Raw genomic sequence first — 27785 nt, forward strand, 5'->3', positions numbered from 1 at the left:
GCTCTACCCCTCACTCTCTTTTGGCCCCAAGCAAATGACTTCACCCCTCTGAGTGGCTCGTTCCATGTCTATAAAATGTGGCTATTAATAGTCCTCACCTCATGGGCTTCTATCAGAGCAGAGCCTGACACCTGATCAAGAACGTAGCTGTGGTTTAGCCCACTAAACAGCACAGTGCATGGACACTACACCATCTCTACTTCACACAGAGATCCTACATGCCTCCTAGGCAACACAGCAAAGAAACCTCTCAGTGAAAGAAGGTCCCTTTGAGAGAAAGGGTTGAAAGTCTCTTACCCTCCTCACCCCTGCCCCAGCCCACACACAGTTCCTTGGACTCACCTGATAAAATGAAGAAGATGCCAGACACGAAGGCCAGAATGGTCCTCTGAGGTCGGATGTGGCCGATGTTGCTGATGACAAAGGCGGTGAACACAAGGAAAAGACTAACCATAGGGAAGGGAGTAGCCGTGCGTACCGTCTCTGGGGGAGGTGGACAAGAAGAAGCAGGGGTGAGGGCCAAGTCTCCAGTGAGCTACTTCCCCATGCCCTTCACTATTCTTCCCTTTAGCTTCCCCCTTCTCACCTACTCCATCCTTCTGTGAGCTAAGTCCTCTGCTGAATCCACTCTCAACCAAACCACACCCTTGGATCAACCCCACCCGTCTCCTGCAGACACCTCCCCATCCCAGACAAAACATTTCTATTTGACTTCTTCTCTCCCACTACTCTTTCTTCTTTCAACCCTCTGCCCTCTGTATGAACCCACCCCTTCCCTACCTAATCCTGTCCTTTCTCCCAAAACCCTCTTGTTGCCTGTGCCCCTTCCCTGAGCCCCCTCACTCAAAATATTCTCCGTGTTTTCCGTCACCAAGTTGATCTCTGGTTCAAGAAAGTACTCGGAAGCCACACAACGCCCCTTCTCCCGACCTGGTTTGGAGGAAGATAAGAAAGCATGGGTGGAGGGGAGGCTCTGGTATTCAAGGGAGGCTGTCAGGGACAGAACAGGACCCAGGATGCACCCAATATTTATAATCTGAACTCTTGCGGCTGGAGAGAAAGGGTTGAGCCAGCTGAGCCAGGGGGTACAGGAGTGCAACCATATCTACTGGGGAGTCTGAGGCAGGAGGACTGTAAGTTCAAGGCCAGCTGGGCTATATAAATGAGATTAAATCCAGTCTGGGCAATTTAATAAAGCCCTGTCTCAAAATAGGAAGCAAAGAGAAAGCTAGGGATGTAGCACTTGCCAAGGACGCACGAGGCCTTGGGTTCCTTCCCAAGTACTGAAAAATGAAGAAATTCATAGAATGGCGGGCCATTAGAGTGTTGGAAGATCTTAGTTGCTCTGAATATTGGAAGGTGGAAGAGGACAGGGCTGAATTTTAACATTTGAAATGAGGAGGGCTCTGTGGACAAGGATTCCTGGGTTCCTAAGGTCCAGGGAGCTGGGGTGTCTGAAAGGAAATAGTATTAATGTTCAGCTAGAAGGCAGGGAATCTTCCCCGTTACCCATGAAACATGGGAACTGTCCAAGGAGTAAGGTGTTTTGGTTTTGGTTTTTTGGTTTTGTTTTTTTTGGGGGTTTTTTTGGGTTTTTTTTTTTTTTTTTTTTTTTTTTTTTTTTTTTTTTTTTTTTGGTTTTTCGAGACAGGGTTTCTCTGTGACTTTGGAGCCTGTCCTGGAACTAGCTCTGTAGACCAGGCTGGTCTTGAACTCACAGAGATCCGCCTGCCTCTGCCTCCCGAGTGCTGGGATTAAAGGCGTGAGCCACCATCGCCCGGCCAAGGAGTAAGTTCTGAATCTAAACTGTTGACAGGTTTTGTTTCTTTGTTGCTGTTGTTGTCGTCGTCATTATTATTATTTTGGTTTTTCCTGACAGGGTTTCTCTGTGTAACAGTCCTAGCTGTCCTGGAACTCACTTTGTACACCAGGCTGGCCTCAAACTCACAAAGATACACCTACTTCTGCCAACCAAGTACTGGGATTTAAGGCATGTGTCATCACCACCTGGCTTTCTTTTCGTTTTTGAGACAGACTCACATTTTCCAGACTGGCTTTGAACTCTCTCCGTAGCTGAGGCTGACCTTGATCTTCTTGCCTCTGATCGCCCAGGCCGCGATTACAGACAAGTACTCTTACACTCTTACACATAGTTCTTGAAGTTCCAGGGGTCAGTTCCAGGACTTATTGTGTGCTAAACGGCCACTCGACCAATTGTACTATCTATAGCTCTAGACCTAGAATTCTGGCTTATTTTTGTCACTTTAAAAAGTATATTACTCATTTTGGGGGAGACAGGTGTGAGTGTGCCAGGCTGCAAGTGTGGAAGTCAGAGAACAACATTCTGGAACAGACGCTCTCCTTCCAGCATGTGTGTGAGTCTGGGCATGAAACTCAGGTCATCAAAACCCTGTCCACTGAAGCACCTCCCTGGACCTAGGCTGCTGACTTCTAAGAGTTAAAGCCAGGAGAAGGTTTGAGACATGGATTTTGAGTATCTTAGCTTCACTATCTAAGGGATAAAGGGATAGGCACGAGGATTCTGTGCTGAAATTAACTTCCGGAAAGAAATAAAATCAACTTCTGGATTCTTGGAGTCTACAATATGTGACTATAGATAAAGACTTTGGGCTGAGAGAGGGCAGATCAGGGGGGCACCTGCAAAGAAGCAGACTCTCCAGAGGCCAGCGTGCAGCGCCATCTTGACCTCGGTGGTCTGGTTCTGCGGCAAAACGGTCCCCTCCTCCATGTACAGCCAGTAGTCCGTGCTGACCGCGATGCCCACGAGGAGCAGGCCGCAGGCACCAAACACGCTGCTCAGCAGGGTCAGGGCACGGCTGCTGCAGTGACTCATCCTGAGCGGCGGGGGGCGCCCTGCGGGGCCTGCGGGACCAGAAAATATAACAGAGAGTGCCCAGAGTCCCCAGCCCCACGCAGCCATTTAGGACATGAGCTCCGGTCAGAGACACAGAAACCCAAAACCAAACTTCTAGGTCTGATTTCTGTGCAGTGAACCACCATCCCAGCCCTGAACTGTGAATAAAGATACCAGCTGTTGACTCCAAACCTCCACACTGGCCTTCCCTGACCCTTCATTGTGCTCTGTTCTTAGGAATGCAGATCCTCAACTTGAGATAAGACTTGCAGCCACAGTCTTTAAATTCGACCGGGAGATGAGCCATGTCTTGACTTGAGCCATGTCTAGACCAGAGGTCCAAAGTATCAGTCAGGATTCTGACTAGACTCCAAATTCTCAACTCATGACAGAGTCCCCCAGATCCAACTTCCTGTGTTGGCTTGCAAGCTCAATTTTAAAAGCCAGACCTTAGCAGAGTCCTTAACCTTTGAAGTAAGCCAGTGACTCAGAGACAAGCCTAATTCAACAGCTTCAAATTTGGACCTGGTATCTCAACCCTGACTGTGTGCCCTGATTAACCCTCAACTCTGCACACTAGACACGCCCCTCACAAAGGACCTGCTAGCACATTTTAAGAACTGGGGTACTAGGTTTAGACACTGAATTACGGACAACTTGGTTTATTCAGAAATTCTATCCCATGCTGCCCAGCTTTAACTCTATGCTCTGACCTGTATATTGGAATGTTCTCTGTAGAGCCTGTCTTCTGAAGCACATATGATAATCCTTAAAGTAGGTCACCACTCAGGGCTCCCTAACCCCATACACTGGACTCGCACACTTGACTTCAGGCCTATCTAAGACTCTGAGCACAGCCCTGCTCCTGAGTTGACACTCTTGGATGTCTATCCTTACCCCAACACTCAGTTGTAATTTTTAACACCCCCCCCCGCTGCAATGTGTGTGTGTGTGTGTGTGTGTGTGTGTGTGTGTGTTCACTGTGGTGGTCAGACGACAACCTCAGGTGTCTGTCACCTTGCACCATGTTTGAGTTGTTTGTCCCTGCATATGCCAAGCTAGCTGCCATACAAACTTGAACCAGGGACTCATCTGTCTGTATCTCCTATCTCATCCTAGGAATGCATTCATTACAGACACATGCTACCGTGACCATTATGTGGGTTCTAAGACTCTGAACTCATACTTCTGTGGCTACTGCTTTTACCCTTTGAGTCATTTCCATAGCTTGGGGTCAAATCATTTGTATATCAGTTCCAAACCTAACCCTACTTTTGCAGATCCAGGCATGTCTCTGAACCTGGGATGCTGGACTTTGTTCCAGGACATTAGGACCCAGAACTCTGAAGCATCACCTGGATTAGAGACTCTAGAATAACAAGAGCTTGAGCTGGGCCCTCCAAGCTAGCTTTCCCAGAGATCTCCAGTAAAAACCAATGCCCTTCATCCTGCAAACAAGAAACCAGCAGTCTGAACTGACTATCCAATCAGGAATTCCAGTACACTCCATCCCATTCCCCCAATTCTGCCAGACTCCGGGCCTTGATTTTTCATACTAGAACTTTCCAGTCAGTAGTGTCTCAGTCCTGCACTCTTCAAGCAAGAAATACCATCTTCGACCTCCCAAATTCCAATTAGGAGCTCAGAAGTGCTAATGGGGGGCGGGGGCGGTGTCCTGAAGGCTTCCAAATCTTTTTTATGTAATGTATTCAGTGTGTGTGTGTGTGTGTGTGTGTGTGTGTGTGTGTGTGTGTGTGTGTGATCATGGCACTCATGTAGAAGTCAGAGGACAACTTTCGAGAACTGGTTCTTTCTTCTCACTATGTGAGTCTGAGGGATCCAGCTGAGGTCATCAACTAGACAAGCCAGACACTAGGACCTTTACCATCTGAGCCACCTCAACAGTCCCCAAATTCTTTATCTACACTTACACCCCCACTCACCACACAAGAAATCCCACCTTGCCACAAAATGCCATGATGTGCACACAGGACTCATCTTGGGGTCCCCAATTTACCTCAACCAGAGTCCTTTATGAGCAAAGACACTCATTCCCCTTTCAAAAAATTATTTGTAGGTGTGTGAGTCTGCATGTGGGTATGTTCAGGAGAATGAGGCCAGAGTTGATAGACCCCTGGAAAAGAGGCCAGAGGTGATGGATACTCCGGAACCGGAGTAACAGACAACTGTGAATCATCTAATATGGGTGCTGGGACCAAACTCCAGACTTATGGAAGAACAGCAAGTGTTCTTAACCACTGAGCCACCATCTCTCCAGCTCCCACCCTTGATCGTTTTCATTATAAAGTTTGAGACACCTCCCCCAAACATTTTCCCAACAGAGCAGTTAAGACGACCCGAGACCCCACTTTCCACATTTCCTCATAATTCTGTGATTATTGGGAATCTACTTCCCAATAAGACCCTAGAATCAGAGTCACCCCCGACATCCCGGCACTCTGAGCCTCCAGAACTCCTGACTTCCAACCTCAGCCTCGTGGAGGACCCAAGGATCTAGATTCTGTCAGAGCTCTGGCTAGATTTTCCTCCCATCCCCCTCCAAGTGGCTCTGGAGCTTGACCGCCAGCTGCCTGCTCAGCTTCCAGTCCTCGGCTCAAACAAGCATCATCCACCCAGTCACCCAGTCAATGGACTGTCTCGGTCCAGGTAGCTGACCTCAGCCTCCGGGTCTGCTCCTCCGACTGGACCTTTCCAGCCCCCCTCACTTCTCATACTAATCCCACTCCTTCCCCCGTCCCGTTCATCTTCTGTCTACTTGACCCACTAGAGCTCTTTCTCTGCAGCCATTCCTCCTCTGGGACACCCCCACCGCCATCACTACCAGGCCTGGGATCTCCTTCTGGTCTTTTACCCCAGCGTTTCCGCGATTTGGATATTGAACGGCTGAAGTTCCATTCCTCAAAGCCCAAGTCCAAACTCAATCTCCCAGACCGTAACTCTTCGCTTTTCTGGGGACCCTTTCCCAGACTAACAGCTGCTCTACCAACCTGGGCCTCTCCGCCTTTATCCGTTACCACCTTTTTCAAAGACCCTGCCTAGACCTTGCCCAGTGGCGACGATCTCTGAACTCAAGCACCACAGAGTTTGTTTTCTTACTCCCGGACCCTCGGATCCCGGTCCTCTGGGATCCACCAGGCCCAAATGTCCCTCCATCCACCCAAACCTTCCCAAATCTGACACTGGAACCCCCAGGATCCCACTCTAGGAGCCCTCTCTAACCTCCCTGAGCCCCAACTCCCGCTGAGAGTGGTCTAGCGCGGAGACCCCTGCCTTGCCGGACCCTCCCCTCACACTTACCTCTCTCAGGGCTGGGCGGACGCTCCGGGCCGCGGGCTCCGCAGCCGCATGACCGGCCCCGCGGTTTCCAACGGCCGCCGCCGCCGCCACCACCGGGGTCTCCGGTGCCCGCGCCCCCCGCCCCCGCCCCCGAGCCCGGCGTCCCGGCCCCCTCCCGGCCTCCCCCCCCCCGCCCCCCCCCCCCCGAGCCCGGCGTCCCGGCCCCCTCCCGGCCTCCCACCCCCCACCCCCCGCGCCCGCGGCCTCACTCGGCGGACGCAGCCGGGAGCAGGGACCGGCGGCCGCTCATTGGCTACTGCGGAGAAGGGGAGGGGCGGGAAGGGAGGGGGAAGGATGCAGAGACGGAATGAGATGAGCCTTCAGGATGGGGGGGAAGGCAGGCAGGGAGAGAGAAAAGAAACAGAGGCAGAGAGCCTGAGAGGGGCAGAGAGACAGAGAGAGAGAGAGAGAGAGAGAGAGAGAGAGAGAGAGAGAGAGAGAGAGAGAGAGAGAGAGAGAGAGAGAGAGAGAGAGAGAGAGAGATATTCTGGAACTCACGAGTCCTGAGTCTGGAGGAGACAGACAGAAAAGGAGAGAGATGGAATAGTTTCAGGTGTCCCCACCCCCACCACTACAGAGGCTCAGAGAGTCTAAGGCCCTGGAAGTGGAGAGGTCAGAGAGCCCCAAAATTCAGACAGGAGAAAGCTCAGAGGCCTTGGGTCAAGGAAAACTGAAATCCAGGGATCTTGAGCTTGGAGATGGAGTAGGGGAGAAAGAGAAATAGAGATTGATGACAGATAGATAGATAGATAGATAGATAGATAGATAGATAGATAGATAGATACTCTCTGAGGAGAGACAGCAGGGGCAAGCCGGAGTGGGAGGTCCCCTGGTGAGGACTGGGGCTGTAGTCAGGCAAGGGGCGGAGCCTGGGGTCTGGGCAGCTGGAGAAGGCGGGAAGGGGCGTCCCGGGCCGGGGTCCCTAGAGCAGCAGGCGGGCAGGCGCAGAGCAGAGTCGGGTCCTGCAGCCGCCGCGGAGCCGGGAGCGGGGCCAACCCCCCCCCCCGCCGTGATGTCAGCGGGGCCACTCTTAAAGGGGCAGGCCGCCTGCGGAGGGTCGGAATTTGGGCTGGGGCCTTCAGGAGCGGGGATAGGGGTACAGGGTTGGTGGTGCCGGAGAAAGGGATAGTTTTAGCATCCAGCTGGAGTGGGACTCGGAAACCCAGGGAAGATGCCGGGCCCTCAAAGGAACCTGCTAAGCTTTTGAGGCTCTGTCCCCTCTAAACACACTGACAGGCACACCATTCTGCTGGCCTGCCCAATCCAGTGACTACATTCCCCATCAGCCCTGGCGGCCAGAGGCCAGCACCTGGATCGGGGGTCAGGGTCTTCTCCGATGTCTTCTGGGAAACGTAGTCTGAATTGATTGCTCCACTCCACACGCTCATCGCTCCCCTCCACACACACTTGCAAGTGGGTCAGGAGAGAAAGAGGCCGGGAGAACGCTTTTGCCTGTTTTCTGCCTTGCTAACTGGTTTCTAAGCCCCCAGGTTCTGATTGTCTCGCCTTCTGTGACATGGGGTCCATCCTTCTGATCATGTCTGTCTCTCCATAGGAGGCCAGCCTTTCATCTCCCTTCCCATGGACTTCTCTGGATCCTGGTGTGTGTGTGTGTGTGTGTGTGTGTGTGTGTGTGTGTGTGTGCACTTTGCTCTGGGTGAGTATACACGTGTGGTATCTGGGTGGAGGGTCTGTCATTTGCTGACACAATTAATGGTCAAGGGGTGTTCTTCCCCATCAAGTGTTTGACTGCTTCTTTAAAGCAGTCTCTGTATGTTGCTCACATGCCGAAGGTGTCTTCGCTTTTATTTTACAGGTCTGTGCAGTCTCTCTCCCCCATCTCTCTCCACACCCCCTATGTTTGTTTCTATGTACAGCCGGCCCACCTCCGCACCCCCTTCATTCCCCAAGCTTACAAGAAAACATCCAAACATTTTAGCATCAGCATCCCAAATTTATTCTCCAGCAGCTGTGTCTGGGTGGGAGAGGCTAAAGGAAGGGGGTGGGGGAGAAAAAAAGTCCCAGAGAGTGGCAGGCACTACCGAGGACATGGATGGGGAGGTGTGCTTCCGACCAAGGCTGGAGCCATGCACCGGGGCAGGTGAGCAGTGATGGGTTCTGGAACAAGTCTAGAACAAAAGCTGACTGACAACCGCCAGGGAAAGAATTCTCCGTGCATGCCAGGAATCCCCAGAGCGTGGAAGGGAGGTGGCCTGGAACACGGAGCCCAGCCTCCCACTTAACTCTACAACTGAAGTGGAGGTAGGAGGGGCCTTGAAGGATGAGGGCGGGCTGATCTGGAATCTTAGTCTGGAGCAGGCAATCTCATGAGACTACTTCTCCCAGGGTGTTGAAGGGGGGAGAAGGCATAAAACTACCAAGATGGAGTCTAGAACCCCTCACGGAGTGGGGTTTCTGGGAACAGTGGGAACAGCATCCAGATGTTGGGGGTGGGGTGGGGAAACAAGGCTCAGCACAACGGAATCTAGAGCACAGAAAGGCTCTAGAGACTGTATGGCGTTTAAAATGCCAGCAATGCTTGGGAACAGCATCTAAAACCCGTTGGGGTGCGGGAAAGAGGCCAGAGGCTGGGGTGCGGGACCTAGAATCTGGACTAGAGGCAGGGAGGGGCTGCAGCCGGCGTGGCAGAGGGGGGGCACTGGGGACACCTAGTGGTGTCAGGTGAGATTACATGACAGGCACGGGCACTGGGCTTGTGGGGCTACGGGCATCTGGGTGCACGAAGTCCGGGTTTACATAGGTAAAGCCCTGGAAATCCGATTGGTCGATGCTGGCTAGGACCAGGCGGTCTGGCGGAGTCAATGCTGGCGCCGCCCGTGTGAAGAACTTGTCAAAGTTTTCGCCACTGCGTCCACACTGTGATATGAACGGATGGAAAATTAAGCTCTGATCATCAAAACCTAGGCACACCCCCGTAGTCTCTGATACTCCCTTTGGGAGCATCTCTGCCGAAGGGTCCCCACAACTCCACATACAGGTATTGAAGGTCGGGAACTCCAACCCCCAGGGATGGAGGCTGGGAGGGCAACTGACCGGACGTGGTCTGAACGGAGGTGCAATCTCCAGTCTCTCCAACCTCTCCCAGTCGATCCAGCGGAAAAAGCCGTGTGCCCTGATGGTAGGTTCGCCATCTGGCCCTGAGCCCAGGCGCTTTCCCGGGTGCTTGGTCAAGAACTGAGAAAGACACACAAAGAGGGCCTGCCAGATAGCTCACTGAGTAAAGATTTGTCACAAGACTGATAGATGACTGAGTTCAATCCCTAGGACTCGCATGATGGAAGGGAGAAATGACTCCCTAAAATTGTTCTCTGAACTCCACATATGTGCTAAGGTATGCGTGTGTATGTTCACGCACACACACAATCAACAGATTAAAAATGTAATTTAAAATGCCTTAAAAATCAAGTGTGGTGGTCTAAGGATCAGAGAAAATAAAAGAGAAATAAAAAAAATCCCAAAGGGGGAGGGAGGGAGGGAAGAAGGGAGGGGAAGAGAGAGAGAAAGAGAGGAGAGAGCTGGAAATAGAAGATCTCCTCTGGATCTTCTGTGCCAACTAAGGAAGAAGAAACTGGGGCTTGGGGTTCACAGTTTGGGCGACTCATCAAGATCCCTAAAAAAATAAAAGTCACAGGAATTGGAGGTAATCTGACCCATCCAGCTCTGGAAAGACAGGCCTTTCCCTTTCGGCATTCCCCACAGAGTGCCAGGATGTGGGTACTGCAAAAAATGATGAAGTAGAAGCCAACGTTGGTTTGGAATGACAGCAAGGTGGCAAACTACTGTTCAGCCAACTTCTGCAGCAGATGGCCGTAAAGAGGTTTGAGTGATAGGAACCTATTTCTAAAAGAGTTGGAAACTGGGGTGTATGGGTTGTGGATCTGAAGAAGCTGGGAGCTGGGGCTCTCACCCCCTTGCAGATGGCCACCGCTTCCCGGGAAAGTGACTTGGGATAGGTGACAGTTTGTTCCATGATGGCTTGAAAGAGATCCTCCTCATCTTCCCCATCAAAGGGCGGCTACAAAAGTAGGGAGAATAATGTCAGGGCTTGACAGGCTGCCTTTCCCGAGGCTGCATCTCTTTATTATCCACTTCAAACAAAAGCATTCTGATAATGCACCTCCACCCCTGTGGACACCCCTGGGAAAAACCTAGAAAACTATCCCAACTTCATCTCCAATCGCCTCTCACACATGCTCCAATTCTGTGTATCTCTCTACTGTTTGCCTGTATTTTTCTGCTATGCAAATCAATGGAGTGTTGATTAGGAAATATGTCATCTAATGAGAGAGGTAGGGAAGGAGAAAGACACACACAGAGAGGGACAGGGAGTCACAGAAGGAGAGGCTGCAGGGAAGACTGGAAACAATTACCCTCACTGAAAGTGTTCAGTCTTCCACAGTTAGGAAAGGCGATATGAAGTAAAGGTTTGCTTGTTTATCTGTATGTCTTGAGACAGGGTCTCATTTAGCCAGGCTAGGTAGCTAACGATGACTCTGAACTCCTAATCCCCTTATGTCCACCTCCCAAGTGTTGAAGTTATAGGCATATAATAACACACACAGTAATCTTTTGAATTTAAAGACATCCTTCCCATGTTCATACCACAGATATCACTTTGTTCTGGGGAGTGGTGATATGGTTCATCAGACCACTAAAGAGGTCCACGGGGAAAAAGATGAAACAAAAGCCAAACTGACAGGGCTAAGCCAATGTTTCAGGACCGTGGACAGCGCTGTCCTGCCCCAGCTTCCAGCTGTTTAGACTGGACTCAGCTTCCTTCAAGAATCATGCCATACAAAAAGGAGCATCCACTAAATGTAATCAAGTCAACACATCCACACTTCCCCTTACCTGTCCTGCCAACATTTCATACAGCAGGACCCCAAAAGACCACCAGTCAACAGACTTCCCATACGGCTGATAGGCAATGATCTAAAAGAGAAAGAGTAACATTTTTTGAGAGAGGGTCTCACGCAGTTCAGGCTAGTTTTGAACTATGTATTGAAGGGTGACCTTGAACTCTTTATTCTCCTGCCTCCACCTCCTGCGTGTTAGGAATTCAGATATGTGGCACTGTGCCTGGCTGTGGCTACTTTAAGATGTGCAGAACTCCTCTGGCCTCTCTCTCTCTCTCTCTCTCTCTCTCTCTCTCTCTCTCTCTCTCTCTCTCTGGATCCTGACCTATTTCAAGTGTTTTTGACACAAATATTTTCCACTCTGAATATTTTAGCAAGAGCTCCACCCTTTGGAAAACCCAGGAAATGATGTTTATATACGTGCAATATTCCTTTGCGGTCAGATATAAAGGCTACCTAAGGGCTGGAAAGATAACAGCAGATAAAAAAGGCCCTTTCCACACAAAGCCTGATGGCTAGAATTGGATCCCCAGAACTCACATAGTGGGATGAGAAAACTAACTCCCTGAAGTTGTTCTTTGACCTCCATATGTTACCTATCTCACACACACACACACACACACACACACACACACACACACACTCGTAAATGCAATACTTTTTTTTTAAGTGGCGAGAACAGGCCCTGTAAAGTTTTCTTATAACCCCCACAAACATGCTGTGACATGTATACCCATGCATACACAAAGTAATAATAAACTTAATATTTTAAAGCCTATCTAGGCCAGTCACAGTGGCACACACCTTTAGTCCTAAAACTCAGGAGGCAGAAGCAGGCAGATCTATGGGAGTTCGAGGCCAACCTGATCTACAAAGCAAGAACCAGAACAGCCAGGACTACACAGAGAAACCCTGTCTTGAAAAACCAACAAAACAACAACAAAACCACAAAAAAAGTATGTCTCAAAAAAATAAAAAAGAAAGAAAGGAAGGAAGAAAGCAAAAAATAAAGACCATGAGCTGTAGGGATGACTCAGAGGTTAAAACCGTTTGCCACATCAGTGTGAGGACGAGAGTTTGAATCCCCAGAACCCACATAAGTGCCAGGTGGGTGTAGTGACCCATCTGTGATTCCAGCCTTGGAAGGTGGGGGCAAGGAACCCTTAGTACAAGCTGGCTAGGGAGACTAGCTATATCAGAAAACTCTAGGTTTGACTGAGAAAATTTGCTTCAATGAATAAAACAGAAGAGTAGTGGAGGGTTCCTAACATAACCCTGGGCCTCTGCATGCCTGCACAAATGTGCCCACACACATGAAAACATGCATATACATGTCACTATACAAACACACACTATCAAAATGGAAAGAGTTCTTTAAAATTCAACAGCAAAGCTACATGTACTATCAATGAACTGCCATTCAATTCTGTACCAAAGGGTAAGCCCCACCCAGCCAGCACACAGAAGAGACAAAGCCCTCAAAGCAGGCATAGTGTTCTCAGGCCTTCCCACTCAGAATATACTAGAAATAGTCTCCACCTTCTCCACTTGGGAATAGTGCATGCTCTACTCACGCTCCTACAAGCCGATCCTACTCCTGTACACTACTCATCCTCTATTCTGCGGGCTTTACCCGCTTGAAGGAGCGAGATCTAGACCACTGTGAGTGGTACCATTCCCTAGGCAGGAGAGCCTGAAGTGTAGGAATGGTACAAGGTGTATGGGCTGAGCACTGAACCCATGTGTGAACACATTGCTTTCTGCTCTTAACATGAAAGTGACCAGCTCCGTGACTTAAAGTGCTCGGCCTATGTGTCTCTCCACTCAAGGCAGTGGTGGAGACGACCATAGATGGGGACTGATAAGATGCCCACAAACCAAGGACAAGCCTTGTCTCCTATGACTACTAGACAACTGCACCCACTGAGAGATGTTCACAGAGCAGCAGGCTCAAGGTTACCTCAGGTGCTATGTAGTCTGGGGTCCCACAGAAGGTTCGGGTTGTGGACCCAGGGAAGACATTCTCTTTACACATTCCAAAGTCTGTGATCTTGATGTGTCCTTCGGCATCCAGCATCACATTATCCAACTTGAGGTCCCTGGAAGGTGAGAGTACAAGGGAGAATTGCAAAAGAGTAGTGTGATGGTCAGCGTTCCGTGTCAACTTGATACAATGCACTAACTCCAGAAAGAGACTCTCAGTGAGGGAATTGTCTAGAGCCGGTTGGCCAGTGCACATATTTGCGAAGACTTCCTTGATTAGTTTAGACGGGCAGACCTAGTCTACTGTGGGTGGAACCACGAAGGACACCAGCTTCGTGAATTAATTCATTGCTCTCTACTTTTACCCGTGGGGGTGAACAGCCTTGACTTTTCCTCGGTGATGGAAACTGTGAGCCAAACCAAACTTTTCCGCTCCTTGTTTTTGGTTTTGTTTTGATTTTTTTTTTTTTTGAGACAAGGTTTCTCTGTGTAGCTTTGGAGCCTGTCCTGCAACTCACTCTGTAGACCAGGCTGGTCTCGAACTCACAGAGATCCACCTGCCTCTTCCTCCCAAGTGCTTGATTAAAGGCACGCATTACTCCTGCCCAGTGTTCCTAGGTTGCTTTTGTTAGATTCAAAAATTGTGTGTGTGTGTGTCCAGGTGCCTGGGGAAGGATACAAAAGAGGATGTCATGGCCAAATGGTGGTACCACATGCCTTTAATCCCAGTACCAGGAAGCAGAGGCAGGTGGAACTCTGTGAGTTCAAGACCAGCCTGGTCTACAAAGTGAGTTCCAGGACAGCCATGGCTACACAGAGAAACTCTGTCTCGAAAAATAAAACAAACTAACAAACAAAAAGATGATGTCATATCTCCTGGAGCTGGAGTTACAGGCAGTTGACTTCTGTCTTCTGCTGAACAATCTTTCCAACCCCCTTGTGGTGCAATTTAGAACAGCAATGGATGCAAAACCCAAAGCAACTAGCATTCAGCAATCCAGAGCTATGTGTTGGAATGGCATCCATATTTTCGCTCCAAGGAAAGTGCCGGGGCTACTGACCTGTAGATGATGCCCTGGTTGTGAAGGAAGAAGAGGCCTATTGCAATTTCCGCAGCATAGAATCTGGAGGAGCACATGGGAAGTGGGAAGGTCAGTGACAAGACCACCCTTTCCCGCCTCCCACTCCCTTCACTGTCGCTGAGACTGCTGTGACTTACGCTGCATGGGGCTCCTTAAACTTGCCCAGCTGCTGAATGTGGTACATTAAATCGCCTCCGGTGACGTACTCCATCACAAAATACAGGCGGTCCTGAGGAACAGTAGGTGTGGCTTAGTGTCAGGGACACACCACACCTGGACAGAAAAGTTTTATTGTTTTGATTTGGTTTGGTTTTGGTTTTTTGAGACAGGGTTTTTCTGTGTAGCGCTGGCTGTCCTGGAACTTTCTATGTAGACCAGGCTGGCCCCAAAGTCACAGAGACCTGCCAGCCTCTGCCTCCCAAGAGTTGGGATTAAAGGGCTGGACCACAACCGCCTTTTTTTATTTTTTATTTTTTGAGTGTTTTGCCTACATGTATATGTCTCCACATTTGCACCTGGTATCTTTGAGTGTCAGAAGAGGACAATCAACCGATGCCAAAGACATGGAGATTCCACCATGTGGATGCTGGGAACTGAATCTGGGTCTTCTGCAAGAGTGGTGTCTCTAAATGCTTAGTCATCTCCCTAGCTCCAAACTATTTTTTGTTTGTTTGCTTGTTTAAAGACAAGGTCAGTGGTAGTGCAGGCTTTTGATCCTAGAACTTGGGAGGCAGAGTCAGACAAATCTCTAAGTTTGAAATCAGCCTGGTCTACAGAGCAAGTCTCAGGATAACTAGGGCTAAAACAAAGAAATCCTGTATCGCAAACATACAAATAAAAAGACAAGGATGGTCTCCTGTAGCCCAAACTGGCCTTGAACTCACTGTGTAACTGAGGATAATCCTGAACTCATAATCCTTCTGCCTCTGATTTCCAAGTGCTGGGAATACAGGGATCTAACACAGCCATCTAAGAACAGCTCTTTCCCCCTCCCCACCTGGGACAGACATGGAGATCTCCCAATTCACTCTGCCAGTAATCCAGAGGAACTGGACACACACAGAGGCAAGCTCCGAGATTCTCACCCTGCCACCTCAGAATCTCCGCAGCCCTGTCTCTGTTACTCTGATTACCTGATTTTCTAAGAGACCCACAGGACTGCACTGAAATCCAGGAACACTGAATCTCATGCTGCAGCTACACACAAGTGTAGCTCTGGCTGTCTGGGCCCAACGGCGGCCAGCTTTCTCTGCAGCTCTCAGTTTTTATTTCTCTAGGGGGAAACTGTAGACGTGTGTGCACATATGTGTATGTGTGCATGTATGCGGTCAGAGAAAATAGATGCACACCTCAATCACTCTCTGCCTTATTCCCTGAGACAGGGTCTGTTAGTGAACCCAGAATTAAGGTGGCACCCAGTAAAGACCCCCTGTGACACTGTTTCCATCCCCACCCCCTCAGTACTGGTGATACAGGGGCTCATGAAGCCACAGCTGGCTTTTTACATGGGTGATGCGAACTCAAACTTAGGTCCTCACGTATGCACAGCAGGCCTTCCTACCCACTAGCCATCTCTATTATTGTTTTTGTTTGCTTGTTTTGTTTTTGAGACACGGTTTCTCTACGTAGCTTTGGAACCTATCCTGGAACTCACGCTGTAGACCAGGCTGGCCTTGAACTCACATAGATCCTGCCTCTGCCTCCCAAGTATCAGTATTAAAGGTATGTGCCACCACGTCCCGGCCATAGCCCCTATTATTATTTATAGGATCTCCACTCTGAGGCCCAGGTTAAGTTCAAGCTCATGGTAATCCTCCTGCCTCAGCCTCCCAAGGGCCAGGATGACAAATATAGGCCACTACACTCAGTTGCCTGCAATTAATTTTTGCTTGGTCAGAGACCAGGGAAAGTGAAGCCATACCCTCCCCAAGCCCCGAAAATTCTAACTTCTTGTTCAATCCCTCAGTCTCAGGGAAACTCCCTTTATGACTCATACTTCAGTCAGAATCCAGAAATAATGAGCTCACCCTGGAAGCCCAAACATTCTGGGCATGTCCAATTGGAAGACATCACTGGGGGCTGGGGATACAATTCGTTTGGTAGAATGCTTGCCTAGCATTCACAAAGCCCTGGTTGATCCCCAGCATGGCATCAACAGGCTCATCCTCTATAAACAGCAAGTTCAAGACAAACCTGGAATACACGAGACCCTGTCTCAAGGGAAAAAAAATTCCCATCTAACTTATTCTCGGCTCAAAGCCATAGAACACTGACTACAAGCATTGGAAATTGAGTTCACAGGAACCACAAAACTTCAGACCACACCCACTCAGATTTCGTCCTCTGACCATGCCCTGCATGGCACCAGCAACCCCACCCCACTGGATCCCTCTTGTAGGACCACATTCATTCATTTTTAAAATTGATTTTTATGGGAGGCGGTGGCACACACCTTTAATGCCAGCACTCAGGAGGCAGAGGCAGATGGATCTCTGAATTCCAGGCCAGCCTGGTCTACAGAATGAGTTCCAGAACAGCCAGTGCTACATAGAGTAACCTTGTCTCAAAAACATCAAAAAAAATTTTTTTATTAAAAATAAATAAAATTAATTTTTAAAATGATTTTAAATTAGGTATCAGAGCAGGTATGTGCATATGAGCACAGGGGTCCCCAGAAACCAGAAGCATCAGCACCCCCTGGAGCTAGAGCTACAAGTGGTTAGGAGCCACTGCGCATCTGGTACACATGGGAACCAAACTTAGGAGCTCTGCAAGAGCAGCCCATTCTCTTCACTGCTGGGCCATCCTTCCAGATCACTCATTCATCTCTTTATTTTTAATTTATTTTATTGAGATGCTGTCTCACATTGTAACTCTGGCTGTCCTGAAACTCGCTCTGAAGACCAGGTTGGCCTCTAACTCAGAAAGCCGCTGCCTCCTGAGTGCTGGGATTTAAGATGTGCATCACCTCCAGACTTATTCATTTTAACAATTTATTCATAGTTATATGTGATATATAAGTGTGGTTACATGCATGTGAGTGTGAGGGCGTGTGAACCCATGTGTCCCATGTGGCAGTAATGGTGTCTCTTAGCTCTCTTATTGCTTTGAGACAGGGTCATTTTCTGAACTGGAAGCTCACCAAAGTGACAAGCCTGGCTATCTTTGAACCTATTGTCTCTGATCACCTCCCCATTCTGCACCCCCCCCCCTGCAATGCTAAGGTCACAGAATACACAGCTGTATCCTCATTTTTGTTGTTGTTGTTATTGGTTGGTTGTTTTGTTTTCAAAGCAAGGTTTCTCTGTGTAGCTTTGAAGCCTGTCCTGGAATTCTCTCTGTAGATCAGGCTGGCCTCGAACTCACAGAGATCCACCTGCCTCTGCCTCCCAAGTGCTAGGATTAAAGGTGTGCGCCACCACTGCGCAGCCATACCTGACTTCTTAAGTGAGGACTGGGATTCAAAGTTGGCCCTCACACTCGTGAAGCCAGCGCTCTTACCAACTCTCAGCACTGGCCACACCCCTCAGAACACAAGGTTCTTTTTGCCTTTCCCTGAAATCAGCCTTCTGAACCATGACCCCCATCCCTCCTTCCTCACCGGTGTCTGAAAGGTGGAATGGAGCTGCGTGAGAAAGTGGGGCCGGCCTCCGGGACCTCGGCCTCCCAGTGCCAGCACGCGTTTCTCCACTAGGGTGCAGTCCACGTCATCATCCTGGACTATGACATCCTTTTTCAGGATCTTGATGGCATAGAGTTCATCAGAACCTCTGCGTTCTGCCAGCATCACCTACAAACAGATGTCCGGAAGGACCAATCCATTTGAGAAACTCAAGGCCGCAGGGCCATACACCACTCCTCATACAGAAGACAGGATGAGAGCCCCTTCCTCCTCTCCCAGAGGACCGGATATTCTGCAGTTGCATCTACTCCCCTTCAGAAGAGTGCTGGCATGTTTGCTACGGGGAGGGATATGAGTATCAGTGAGTGTGTGGAAGTCAGGGACAACTTGGGGGAGTCAGCTCTATCCTGCCACATGGATCCTGAGAATCGCACTCAGGTAGTCTGGCTTGGTGGCCAGGGCCTTTATCTGCTTTGCTATTTTGGTGGCAGCCCAGTTTTGGTTAACAGCCCAGTATGTAGCAGAAATATTCAGATAGCCAATCTTTTTTTTTTTAATATGCATTGGTGGTTTGCCTGCATGTCCTTGTGAGGGTGTTGGATCCCCTGGAAATAGAGTTAGAGAGAGCTGTGAACCACCGTGTGAGTACTGGGAATTGAACCCGGGTCCTATGGAAGAGCAGCCAGTGCTCTTAACCACTGAGCCATCTCTCCAGCCCCTAGATATCTAATCTTAGCCTAACTCCAGTTAGGGACTCAGGAGCCTAGTACATCCCCCCCCCCAAACTTCCTCCCTAAAGAATAGAAATCCAACCTGTCTGCAGGCCTCCTCGCCTCCCTCCAGAATCCCAGGAATCTAACCTTCCCAAAACTGCCTTTCCCTAGAACCATGAGGAAGCTGAAGTCAGAGATATGCAGGCGTCCTGGGCTGGCACTGAAGAAACATCGCTTGGAGTCCGTGGGACTGGGGGATGGGGAAGGAATGGGGGAGGAAGAAGGGCCCATCCGCACTCTCTGTGAGAAAGAAGAGAGAGATTCAGAGACAATCAGAACCTAGAGAAGTCCCCAAGGGATACAGCGCCCCCAAATGAAAAGGACCAAGAGAGACAGAATGGAGAGAAAACAGCATTGTCCTCATTCTGTGTTAGGTTAAGAACGTTCTCTGGCTATGCTCGCCTGTCATCCCAGCACTAGGGAACCCGAGGAAGGAGAATGGAGAGCAAAAGACCAGTCCAGGCTGCCACAAGACCTTGTCTCAGAAGATAAGAGAGAGTAGAGAGGGAAGGTAGAGGGGAGGGAAGGAGAGAAAAGGAAGAGAAGGAGGGAACGAGGGAAGGCAGGATTCTCCATAGCTGGTGGACATAATATTTAACTAACACCTAGTCAGATCCAAAGAATTCACATTTATAGATTTGCACCTGTTAGCCTCTAAACCAGAACTCCTTGAGGGATCAGAAGAAAGAAAAAAAGAAAAAAAGAAAAAGAAAAAAAAAACCACCTGAGTCTCATTTCCAGGTTTTCTGGAAATAGGGTCTGAGAACTTAGACTTGAAACAAGATCCAAGGAGACACAGCCTGAGGACATTGGTCTGAGGACAACACTGAGTTTTGATGATGGAGTGTTCTCATCCTTTCGTGCCTCCACCTCTCGAGGGGGGAGCAGAGTTGGGGGTCCCATGACTGAACTACAACAGCTGCCACATGGGTCCCTCTATATCCACTGCCATTCTTTCTGATATGTTCTCTGCTCTGCAGGCAGAAGGACCAATTTAAAAATAAATAAATCAGGTCATATCTTCCCTTTGCCTTCAAAGCCTCTAACGGCTTCCATGTATTAAGATTTTATTCCCTGCAGCTTCAAAACCAGGCTCTAATCGGTCCTGAGTGTCCTTCTTCTCTCTTCCCCTCCCTTTCTTTCCATGATATAAACCCTGGCCTCATTCGCCTAGTCCTCTGTCTCCCCTCAAGGCCTCGGGAGGTGACACCGAGACTTCCTAAAGGCTGTCCTGTCCCATCTCCTGCAATCTGTCCCTCCTTTCGACCAGAATCAAGTGTCTCCTTCGCAGGTGTCTCCTGGTGGCTTTAGCAGGGTCAGACGCCTCTCTTGAGGCCCCTGGCTACCATGGACAGCTCCTGCGTGGATAGGAGTAATTAGCATCTCCCCATCAGTGCGACTGTCGCCTTACTCCCTGGGAGATCCTACAGGGCAGTCTGTTTGTTCTCCAAGACACAGCGCCTGGAGCAGAGCCAGGTTCAAGAAAAACTGCACACATATATGAGATAGAGAGACGGATGGACGGATGGACGGATGGACGGACGGACATAGACAGAAAGAGACAGAAAGTAGGAGTATTTGCATTTTTGTGTGACAAGATCTCATGTAGCCCAGACCAGCCTCAAACTTGCCATGCGCCTTGAGGTCTTCAATCCGCCTGCTCTGCTTCCCAAGTGCTAGGATTACACAGACAAGCCATCTAACCTGGCTTCAAGAAGCAGTTCCTACAGGATGTGTTCTTATGCAGGGGTGGAGTCTGACCTTCTGAATTTGGGGCCCAATCACCAAGGGCATCGCTTCATAGCCTCATCTATAATGTAAGTGTCATAGGTGTAATTTCCAATGAGTTAGCAAGAGTTGGTGATTAACATCTGCAAATAGCTTAGAACAGTACCCAGCATGCCCCTTTTTACCCAGCACTGGGCCTGAACAAGCTAGGCAGGTAAGCTCTATCTCCAGGCCTCTCAGGGACTTTCTTTGTTTTTCGAGACAGGGTTTCTTTGTGCAGCCCTGGTATGTCACATAGTAGGTCTGCATTGGTGACACTAATGTGTGCTTACTGGTTGTGGAGACAACTGTGAAAAACACCACACACAGTCATACTAATCATTGGTACTCATGGACTAAGCAGTTAGTCTACACTGGGTATGGTGACACATGCCTGTGACCCCAGCACTAGGGAGAAGGAGGCAGAAAGATCAGAAATTTAAGGCCAGTCTCAGCTCCATAGTGACTTTGAGGCTATCCTGGGTTATATGAGTCCTCCCACCCACCCACCCACCGCCTTTTCTTCAGATGCTCTCACTGTGTAGCCTTGGCTGGCCTGGAAGTGTCTGTGTAGACCAGGCAGTCCTCAAAGCCACATAAATCTACCTGTCTCTGTCTGTCTCCAGGATGATGGGATTAGAGGCACGTGCCACCACGCCCAGTTTAGTATTTAAATTATCTCAGGATAAAACACAGCTCTGCCCAGAAACCTCCATTCTTGCTTGGCTTAAAATCAGACATCCTCATGAGGAATGACACAGCATTCTCCCTGATGCCATCTCCTTTCCTTCCCCCACATCCTTTGACAAAACGTCACTGTCCTTGTTGCTCCCAGCCATCCTACCTGGCTCCTACCTCAAAAGCTCACACATGCCCTTCCCTCTGTGGCAAGGCCTTCTCTGGGGATCCGCACTCTTTGTCTAGCTTCATTTAGATCTTTGCCCAATAGTCCCTTTCTCAGGCAATCTTCTTGCTGCAAGCTCACATTATTATCAGCAGAATTCCCAGTGCTTCTCGAAGAAGATTGCAGTATTACCAACAGAATTCCCAATGCTACTCAGTGATCATTGTGCTCCCTAGCGCTTATGACTTCCTAACATACTGTCATGCACTTTTAGTTTTTAATAGTAAGAGACCTGAATCTGGAGTTTCATGGGTTCAAGGCAGGGGCTCTACCACTGAGCCACACCCCAGCCCTCACTGGGGGATTCTAGGCAGGGGCTCTACCCCTGAGCCACACCCCAGCCCCTCACTGGGGGATTCTAGGCAGGGGCTCTACCACTGAACCACACCCTAGCCCTCACAGGGTGATTCTAGGCAGGGGCTCTACCACTGAACCACACCCTAGCCCCTCACAGGGTGATTCTAGGCAGGGGTTCTACCATTGAGTCACACCCCAGTCCCTCATTAGTGGATTCCAGAAAAGAATTCAATTGCTAAGCTATAATTTCAGCCCCCCCCTTTTTTTTTTTACTTTCCATTTTGAGACAGGGCCTTACTAATTTGCCCTGCTGTCTTTGGACTCCCTCCATACCTCAGGCTGTCTACTCATTCTGTAGATGGCAAGCCATGAACTTGGGATCTTCCTGCCTCAGCCTTCGGAGTAGCTGGGATAGCTGGCAGGCACCACCAGGCCAGAATCATGTCTTACATCATGGGTGGGTTGGATGGAGGAAGGAAGGACTGTTTTGTTGGCTGCATAGGGATCCCCAGGGACTAGACCCTTGCCTTGTACGCAGAAATGTGCTTTTTGTTTGTTTGTTTGTTTGTTTGTTTGTTTGTTTGTTTGAAAGAGCAAAGGAGGGGAAGAGTCACACTGCCTCCTTCCCTGCATTCTTCCCTCCTCCCACCCATCAGCACTCTCTAGGAAGTTGTCCTGACTCTCAGACTATGCCGGTTCCCTGGTGCCTGAAGCTATTTCCACCATCAAACACATCCCCGTTCTGATGTCTCAAGCTGCCTCCTTCATTAGAGAGGAGCCCTAGGGAATGGCCTGATTCTTTGCTGGCACCATGCTTCAGGAAATAGTGTTCAATGACCAAATGAGTGAATGAAGAGGACAGTGTCCTCACGACAGAGACACAAAGCTCAAGGGCCAATTCAAGGAGAAGCCTCAGTGACTGCTCACTCTTTGGTGTAGACTAAGACTTCAGGACCTGTAATTGAACTCAAATACCTATGATGGTGGCCCTACCTCATGTAATCACTGATATTATTCAGCAAACACAAAGTAGGTAGTCAACTTATGTGTGCAAAATTGAAGACAGGAATCAGGAAGATAAGGAGTGATACTCACCTCATACAATTCCAAGGGGTAATTACAGGCCTGGAGGAGAAGAAAAGTCACAGTCAGAACCCCTTGAGAGATAGGTAATTGCCCTAGAGCAAAGGCCCACAGGGGCACCTAATACCCCAAAGTCATGGGGATGGAGAACTACAATTCCCATGAGACCCTGTGGCCTAGACCCCTAAGAAAAGTTGAGGAAGGAGCCCTGGAGTCTTCTGGGAATTGTAGTCCCAGTCCCAGTGATCGACCAGGGATAGAGGGCAAAGCCAGCTCTGAAGATGGGGAGGCTGGGCTGGGCTCCCCTGGGGGAAGCCAGTCAGTCGGTCAGGGTACCTCAAACTTCTGGAGGAGGCTGCAGTTGTCAGCATCGGCCACCGGTACATTGTAATACTCGCCCTCCTCCTGGTTCAGTAACTTGTACCTGACATACAGACGGAGACCAGGGCCGGGCAGGGATGGGGGAAGCAGGGCACCCACGGGAGAGGCAAAGACATCCAAAGGGAGGTAAGTGACACAGAAAGACGGACACAGAGATGGAGAGAGAGAAAGAGTGAGATACGGAGAGAGGGGAGAGGCAGGAGGGGAGAGAAGAGGAAGAGGAGGAGGAAGAGGAGAAAGGGGAGGAGCTATGTTGGAAGATAAAGGGGGAAAAGATGGTGGCCTAAAAGAGAGACCACATATGGAAAGAGAAGGTGACACCCAGGTCCACCACCAGCCCAGCCCTGCTCCTCACCATCCATCCACAGGGGCCTTGAGGAGCTCTGAGACGCCAAAGGACATTGCACCCATGAAATCATTTCGGGATGTTCTATCCCAATCCCACACCTCCACACTGAGCCGGCGTTCCACATCCCCTGGCTTTAGGTTGCTGTGGGAGGGGGGAAGCAGAGTGAGGAGCCAAAGCCATGGCTCCCCACTTCTTTTTACCCCAGGCACTGGAGGTTTTCCCAACTCTGACCCTCAAAGAGCCTCCCCCACTGTCACCGTTTATAAACATAGCTATCACAAGCTCCCTCCGTTCCTCTCAAATTCTTGGTCCCTTACCATCAATTCTCTGGCCCTTTTCTCTCTTTACTCTGACTTTCTGTGCTCTCTGTCCTCATGTCCTGGCTTTCCTTTCTGTCCTTGTCACTCCCCTCCTCCTCTCCTCTTTGTTTCTTTCCTTCCTTCTCTTCTCTCTCTATCCTTCCTCTCTCCCTTACTTCTTTTCTTTCTTTTGGTTTTTTGTTTATTTGTTTGAAACAAAGCCTCTCTATATCATTCCAGCTAGCTTTGAATTTGCCTCAGCTCCCAAGTTGAGTTACATTACAGGCTTGCACAACTATGCCCAGCCTCTTTTTTTAAAAAAAAAATTTATTTACTTATTTGTTTTCCAAGAAAGGGTTTCCCTGTGTAGCTTTGGTGCCTGTCCTGGAACTTGCCCTGCAGACCAGGTTGGCCTCAAATTCACAGAGATCCGCCTGCCTCTGTCTCCCAAGTGCTGGGATTAAAGGTGTGCGCCATCACTGCCCTGCGTATTTTAGTTTCTTAAAAGAAAATTTTTTTATAATTTGTTTTTTTTTTAATATTTATTTTTATTTATTTATTATGTATGCAGTATTCTGTCTGCTTGTATGCCTGCAGGCCAGAAGAGGGCACCAGACCTCATTACAGATAGTTGTGGGCCACCATGTGGTTGCTGGGAATTGAACTCAGGACCTTTGGAAGAGCAGGCAATGCTCTTAACCACTGAGCCCTATGCCCAGCCTCTTGACCTTCCTAGTTGTTTCTGTCTGTCTGTCCCTCTGTCCTCTTTCTGTGCCACCCTACCTCTGAACTCTTCTCTGGACCTCTCTCTCTATCTCTTTTTTCTGTTCTCACATATTCTGACCGCCTGTCTGAGCACTTGTGTATCCATCATCCTGCCCACTCATTCTCTCTGACTGCTTCCTTAACAATTTAAATATTTTGAATGTGTATGAACATTTTGCCGGCACATGCCTATAGACCACGTGTGTGCCTGGTGTCTGTACAGGCCGGAAGAGACCACCAGGTCCCTTGGAACTGGAATTGCAAGTGGCTGTGCCATGCAGGTGCTGAGGTCCCAGTTCCTCACCAAGAGTAGTACTCACACTTCACTACTGAGCCCCTCTGCCTACTTCTTGAGAGTCCTGTCCTCCTCACTCTGTCTCTCCTCTGATATTCTCACTCTGACATGTCGGGCACTGAGGCGGAGTAAATACCCAGAGACCTGTCTCTCAGCTCCTCAATCCCTGTCCTCCTCGATCATTCCATTCCTGTCTCCCACCTTCTCCTGTCTCTTATTAGAGACTTCCTCTACCCTAATACCCTGCCCCCAAGCACTCTGGGACTCTCAGATCCTCCTCTGTCATCACAGCCCCAGAGCTCACAACACGAAAGTTTCATTCCACACAGGATTCAGTGTGGCTTTCACAGTCCTCGTCTTCTGTTTCGTCAGGTTCCGAGGGTCTGGGATGAGCTTCAGTTTCACATAGGGATCAGACAGACCATTGGGGTCCATGGGAATGAGGTTCCGGGCCTCGCCAACTGAAGGTAGAAGGCAAGGAAAGATGACTTCTTGAGTTAGAGATCCAAGAAATAGCTCCCAGCCCTCCCACAACCAGTGATTAGGAATGAAGGATCACATCCAGCAAGACGGCTAAATGGTAAAGGTGCCGGCCACCAATCCTGATCCTCTGACATGGCAGGAAAGAATGACTTCTTCCCATTGTCTTCTGACCTGCACACATTCGCTGTAACTCACAGTGCATACATGTACACGTATACCTGATAGATAAATGAATGTTTAAAAGAGAGAGCTGGAGAGATTTCTGAGAGGTTAAGAGCAATGACTGCTCTTCCAGAGGTCCTGAGTTCAATTCCCAGCACCCACACGGTGACTCACAGCCATCTGTAATGAGATCTGATGCCTTCTTCTGGCACGTACATGCCAGCAGAATGTTGTATACATAATAAATAAATAAATCTTCAAAAAATAAAGAATAAAGTAATAGAGACTGGAGAGATGGCTCAGTCATTAAGAGTACTTGTTTTGCAGAACACCTAAGTTTGGTTCCCAGCACCTTCATGGTGGTTGGCTAGTATAGCTCCAGTTCCAAGGGGTCTGACACCCTCTTTTGGCCTCTCTGGGCACCAGGTACGCACATGGTGCTCATGCATACATTCTGGCAAAACACTCACACACAGAAAATAAATACACCTAAAAACAATATTTTTAAAAACAGAATTTAAGGTCAGTTTCCTTTCTCTAGGACTTATCTTTCTACCACCTATATCCAAAACGTAAGGCCTGTTTGCCTGGAGCATGTGCCCAGAAATCGGTGTATGGTGTATTTCTTCCACTAGAACTCAGGAGTCTGGAGTCAGACTCTGGTGATAAGTCAGATCTTGCCTCTCATCTTGCCCTCTCAATGGCCACTAATTGGAAATCTGGGATGAGAGTGGGGATATAGCTTAATGACAGAGTGCTTGAGAAGCACGATGGATTCCTAGGTTCAATCCCCAGTACTAGCGCGCGCGCGCACACACACACACACACACACACACACACACACACACAAAGAGCCTGGCATGGTGTTGCATTATCTGCATTAGTGAAGTAGAGCCATGTAGGCCACAGGTTAGAGACCAGCCTCTCCTGCATATCTGCTACATATTTAGTTCTCAAACAGACATGAGCCTGGGCTACATGAGATCACAGCTGGAAGACTAAGGCTGAAGACAGGTCTTCTGCTAGAAAGGGACTAGATAGATGGAGCCCAGTGGGGATGGTGTCAGAGATGTGGGCAGTGTCTGTGGGGGGTGTGGTCTGCTGGTTTCCCCACAGAGAAGACCCCAGGTGAGTTCAGCCAGCCTCAGCTCTAGGTTGAGGGCGTGGCTACTGAGGAAGCAAGTCCTCACCAGTGATGTGGATCTCATCTGACGTGGGAGCCCGGATTTCCAGTTGCAGACGTCCACGGCGCTCGGTGTGGTCCACGCCGCACAGGGAGGGGACGCTGCGCACACAGCGTCGGTGCACGTTCATCTCGCAACCTGGAGGGACAAAACTGGAGTTAGTATTTCAGGCACAGGCGCTCACCGTTTCCCCCTTAAATCTCCCCTCCACCCAGACATTGCATTGTGGTGAAGAAGGAGCGCCCTCTAGTCCCCGATCTAAGCTAGGGCAACAGACATCCTGGTCGGCTCACTCACAGGAACATTTCATGCCCTGGTGCACCAGCCCGTAGAGGAGGGAACCACAGTGGTCGCAGAAGGTGGGGCTGCTGTAGCTGTGCAGGCGGAACTTGTGCTTGTTGCGAGGATCCTGGGGGGCAAAGAAGAGCCATTTAGGGAAATAGGGTTAGGGAAGGGCCCTGAAATCTTAAGAGAGGTGATTTAAAAAAAAAAAAAGTTTATTATTTTTGCCTACACGTCTGCACGTGAAAGCAAGTGCAGGTGGAGGCCAGAAGAGGGCGTCAGATGCCCCGGAGCTGATGTTACATGAAGTGTGAACTTGCCAGTACGGGTATGGGAACGGAACTCAGATGCTTTGGCAAGAGCAGCAAGTGTCCTAAACTGCTTTGCCATCTCTCCAGCCATGAGATGGGGTTTCATGTAGTCCAGACCAGCCCTAAACAAGATGTAGTGGAGGCTGACCTTGAGCCCCTGATCCTCCAGCCTCCAACTGGGATAGTAGTATAGTAGTAGGCATGGACCACCATGCTTGGATAGAACTACCAACAAAGAAGTCCCCAGTCAGAGAAACATCCTTTCGGTTTTCTTCCTTTGGCCTCGCTATCCGTCAGCTTTCTGCTCCACCTCTCTCCTTTCAGTCTACACGAATTCACCGAGATCCTGCTGTGTATCAAGCCCAGCACTGAATACATGCAACTAGAAATCTGTCACGTGGAGGGACTGGAGATTTAGCGCTATGAAATGCCTGTCTGGCCTTCATGGAATCCTCTGCTCCCCGGCACCCCATAAACTGGGTGTGGTGGTTCATGTCAGAGGGTCAAGAATTCAAGGTATCATCCTTTAGCTGCAGAGCAGCTTCAAGACCCTATCTAACCGGGCGGTGGTGGCGCACACCTTTAATCCCAGCACTTGGGAGGCAGAGGCAGGCGGATCTCTGTGAGTTCGAGGCCAGCCTGGTCTACAGAGCT

General features: G+C 49.5%; 2 protein-coding genes across 2 annotated transcripts in view; both read right to left on the reverse strand.

Annotated features, from left to right (window-relative positions):
* Positions 1–6334, reverse strand: part of Cacng7 (calcium voltage-gated channel auxiliary subunit gamma 7) — a 31375-nt gene extending 25041 nt beyond the window's left edge. Inside the window, exons 1-4 of the mRNA XM_050129825.1 lie at positions 6194–6334; positions 2659–2883; positions 844–930; positions 343–483 (exon numbers count right to left, since the gene is read on the reverse strand). Coding sequence (XP_049985782.1) covers positions 343–483; positions 844–930; positions 2659–2854 — 424 coding nt within the window. The 5' untranslated portion in view covers positions 2855–2883; positions 6194–6334. The remainder of the gene's footprint in view (positions 1–342; positions 484–843; positions 931–2658; positions 2884–6193) is intronic.
* A 1837-nt stretch (positions 6335–8171) lies between these two features.
* Positions 8172–27785, reverse strand: part of Prkcg (protein kinase C gamma) — a 30067-nt gene continuing 10453 nt past the window's right edge. The window contains exons 4-18 of the mRNA XM_050129884.1: positions 26836–26947; positions 26545–26676; positions 25014–25170; positions 23357–23491; positions 22957–23044; positions 22633–22662; positions 18657–18809; positions 17776–17964; positions 14312–14403; positions 14154–14216; positions 13070–13208; positions 11105–11185; positions 10161–10268; positions 9287–9427; positions 8172–9109 (exon numbers count right to left, since the gene is read on the reverse strand). Of these exons, the coding sequence (XP_049985841.1) occupies positions 8921–9109; positions 9287–9427; positions 10161–10268; positions 11105–11185; positions 13070–13208; positions 14154–14216; positions 14312–14403; positions 17776–17964; positions 18657–18809; positions 22633–22662; positions 22957–23044; positions 23357–23491; positions 25014–25170; positions 26545–26676; positions 26836–26947 (1809 nt within the window). The 3' untranslated portion in view covers positions 8172–8920. The remainder of the gene's footprint in view (positions 9110–9286; positions 9428–10160; positions 10269–11104; positions 11186–13069; positions 13209–14153; positions 14217–14311; positions 14404–17775; positions 17965–18656; positions 18810–22632; positions 22663–22956; positions 23045–23356; positions 23492–25013; positions 25171–26544; positions 26677–26835; positions 26948–27785) is intronic.

This window comes from Alexandromys fortis, unplaced genomic scaffold (genome assembly GCF_014885135.2).
Source record: "Alexandromys fortis isolate MF-2015 unplaced genomic scaffold, M_Fortis_MF-2015_v1.1 scaffold_282, whole genome shotgun sequence".
Lineage (NCBI taxonomy): Eukaryota > Metazoa > Chordata > Mammalia > Rodentia > Cricetidae > Alexandromys > Alexandromys fortis.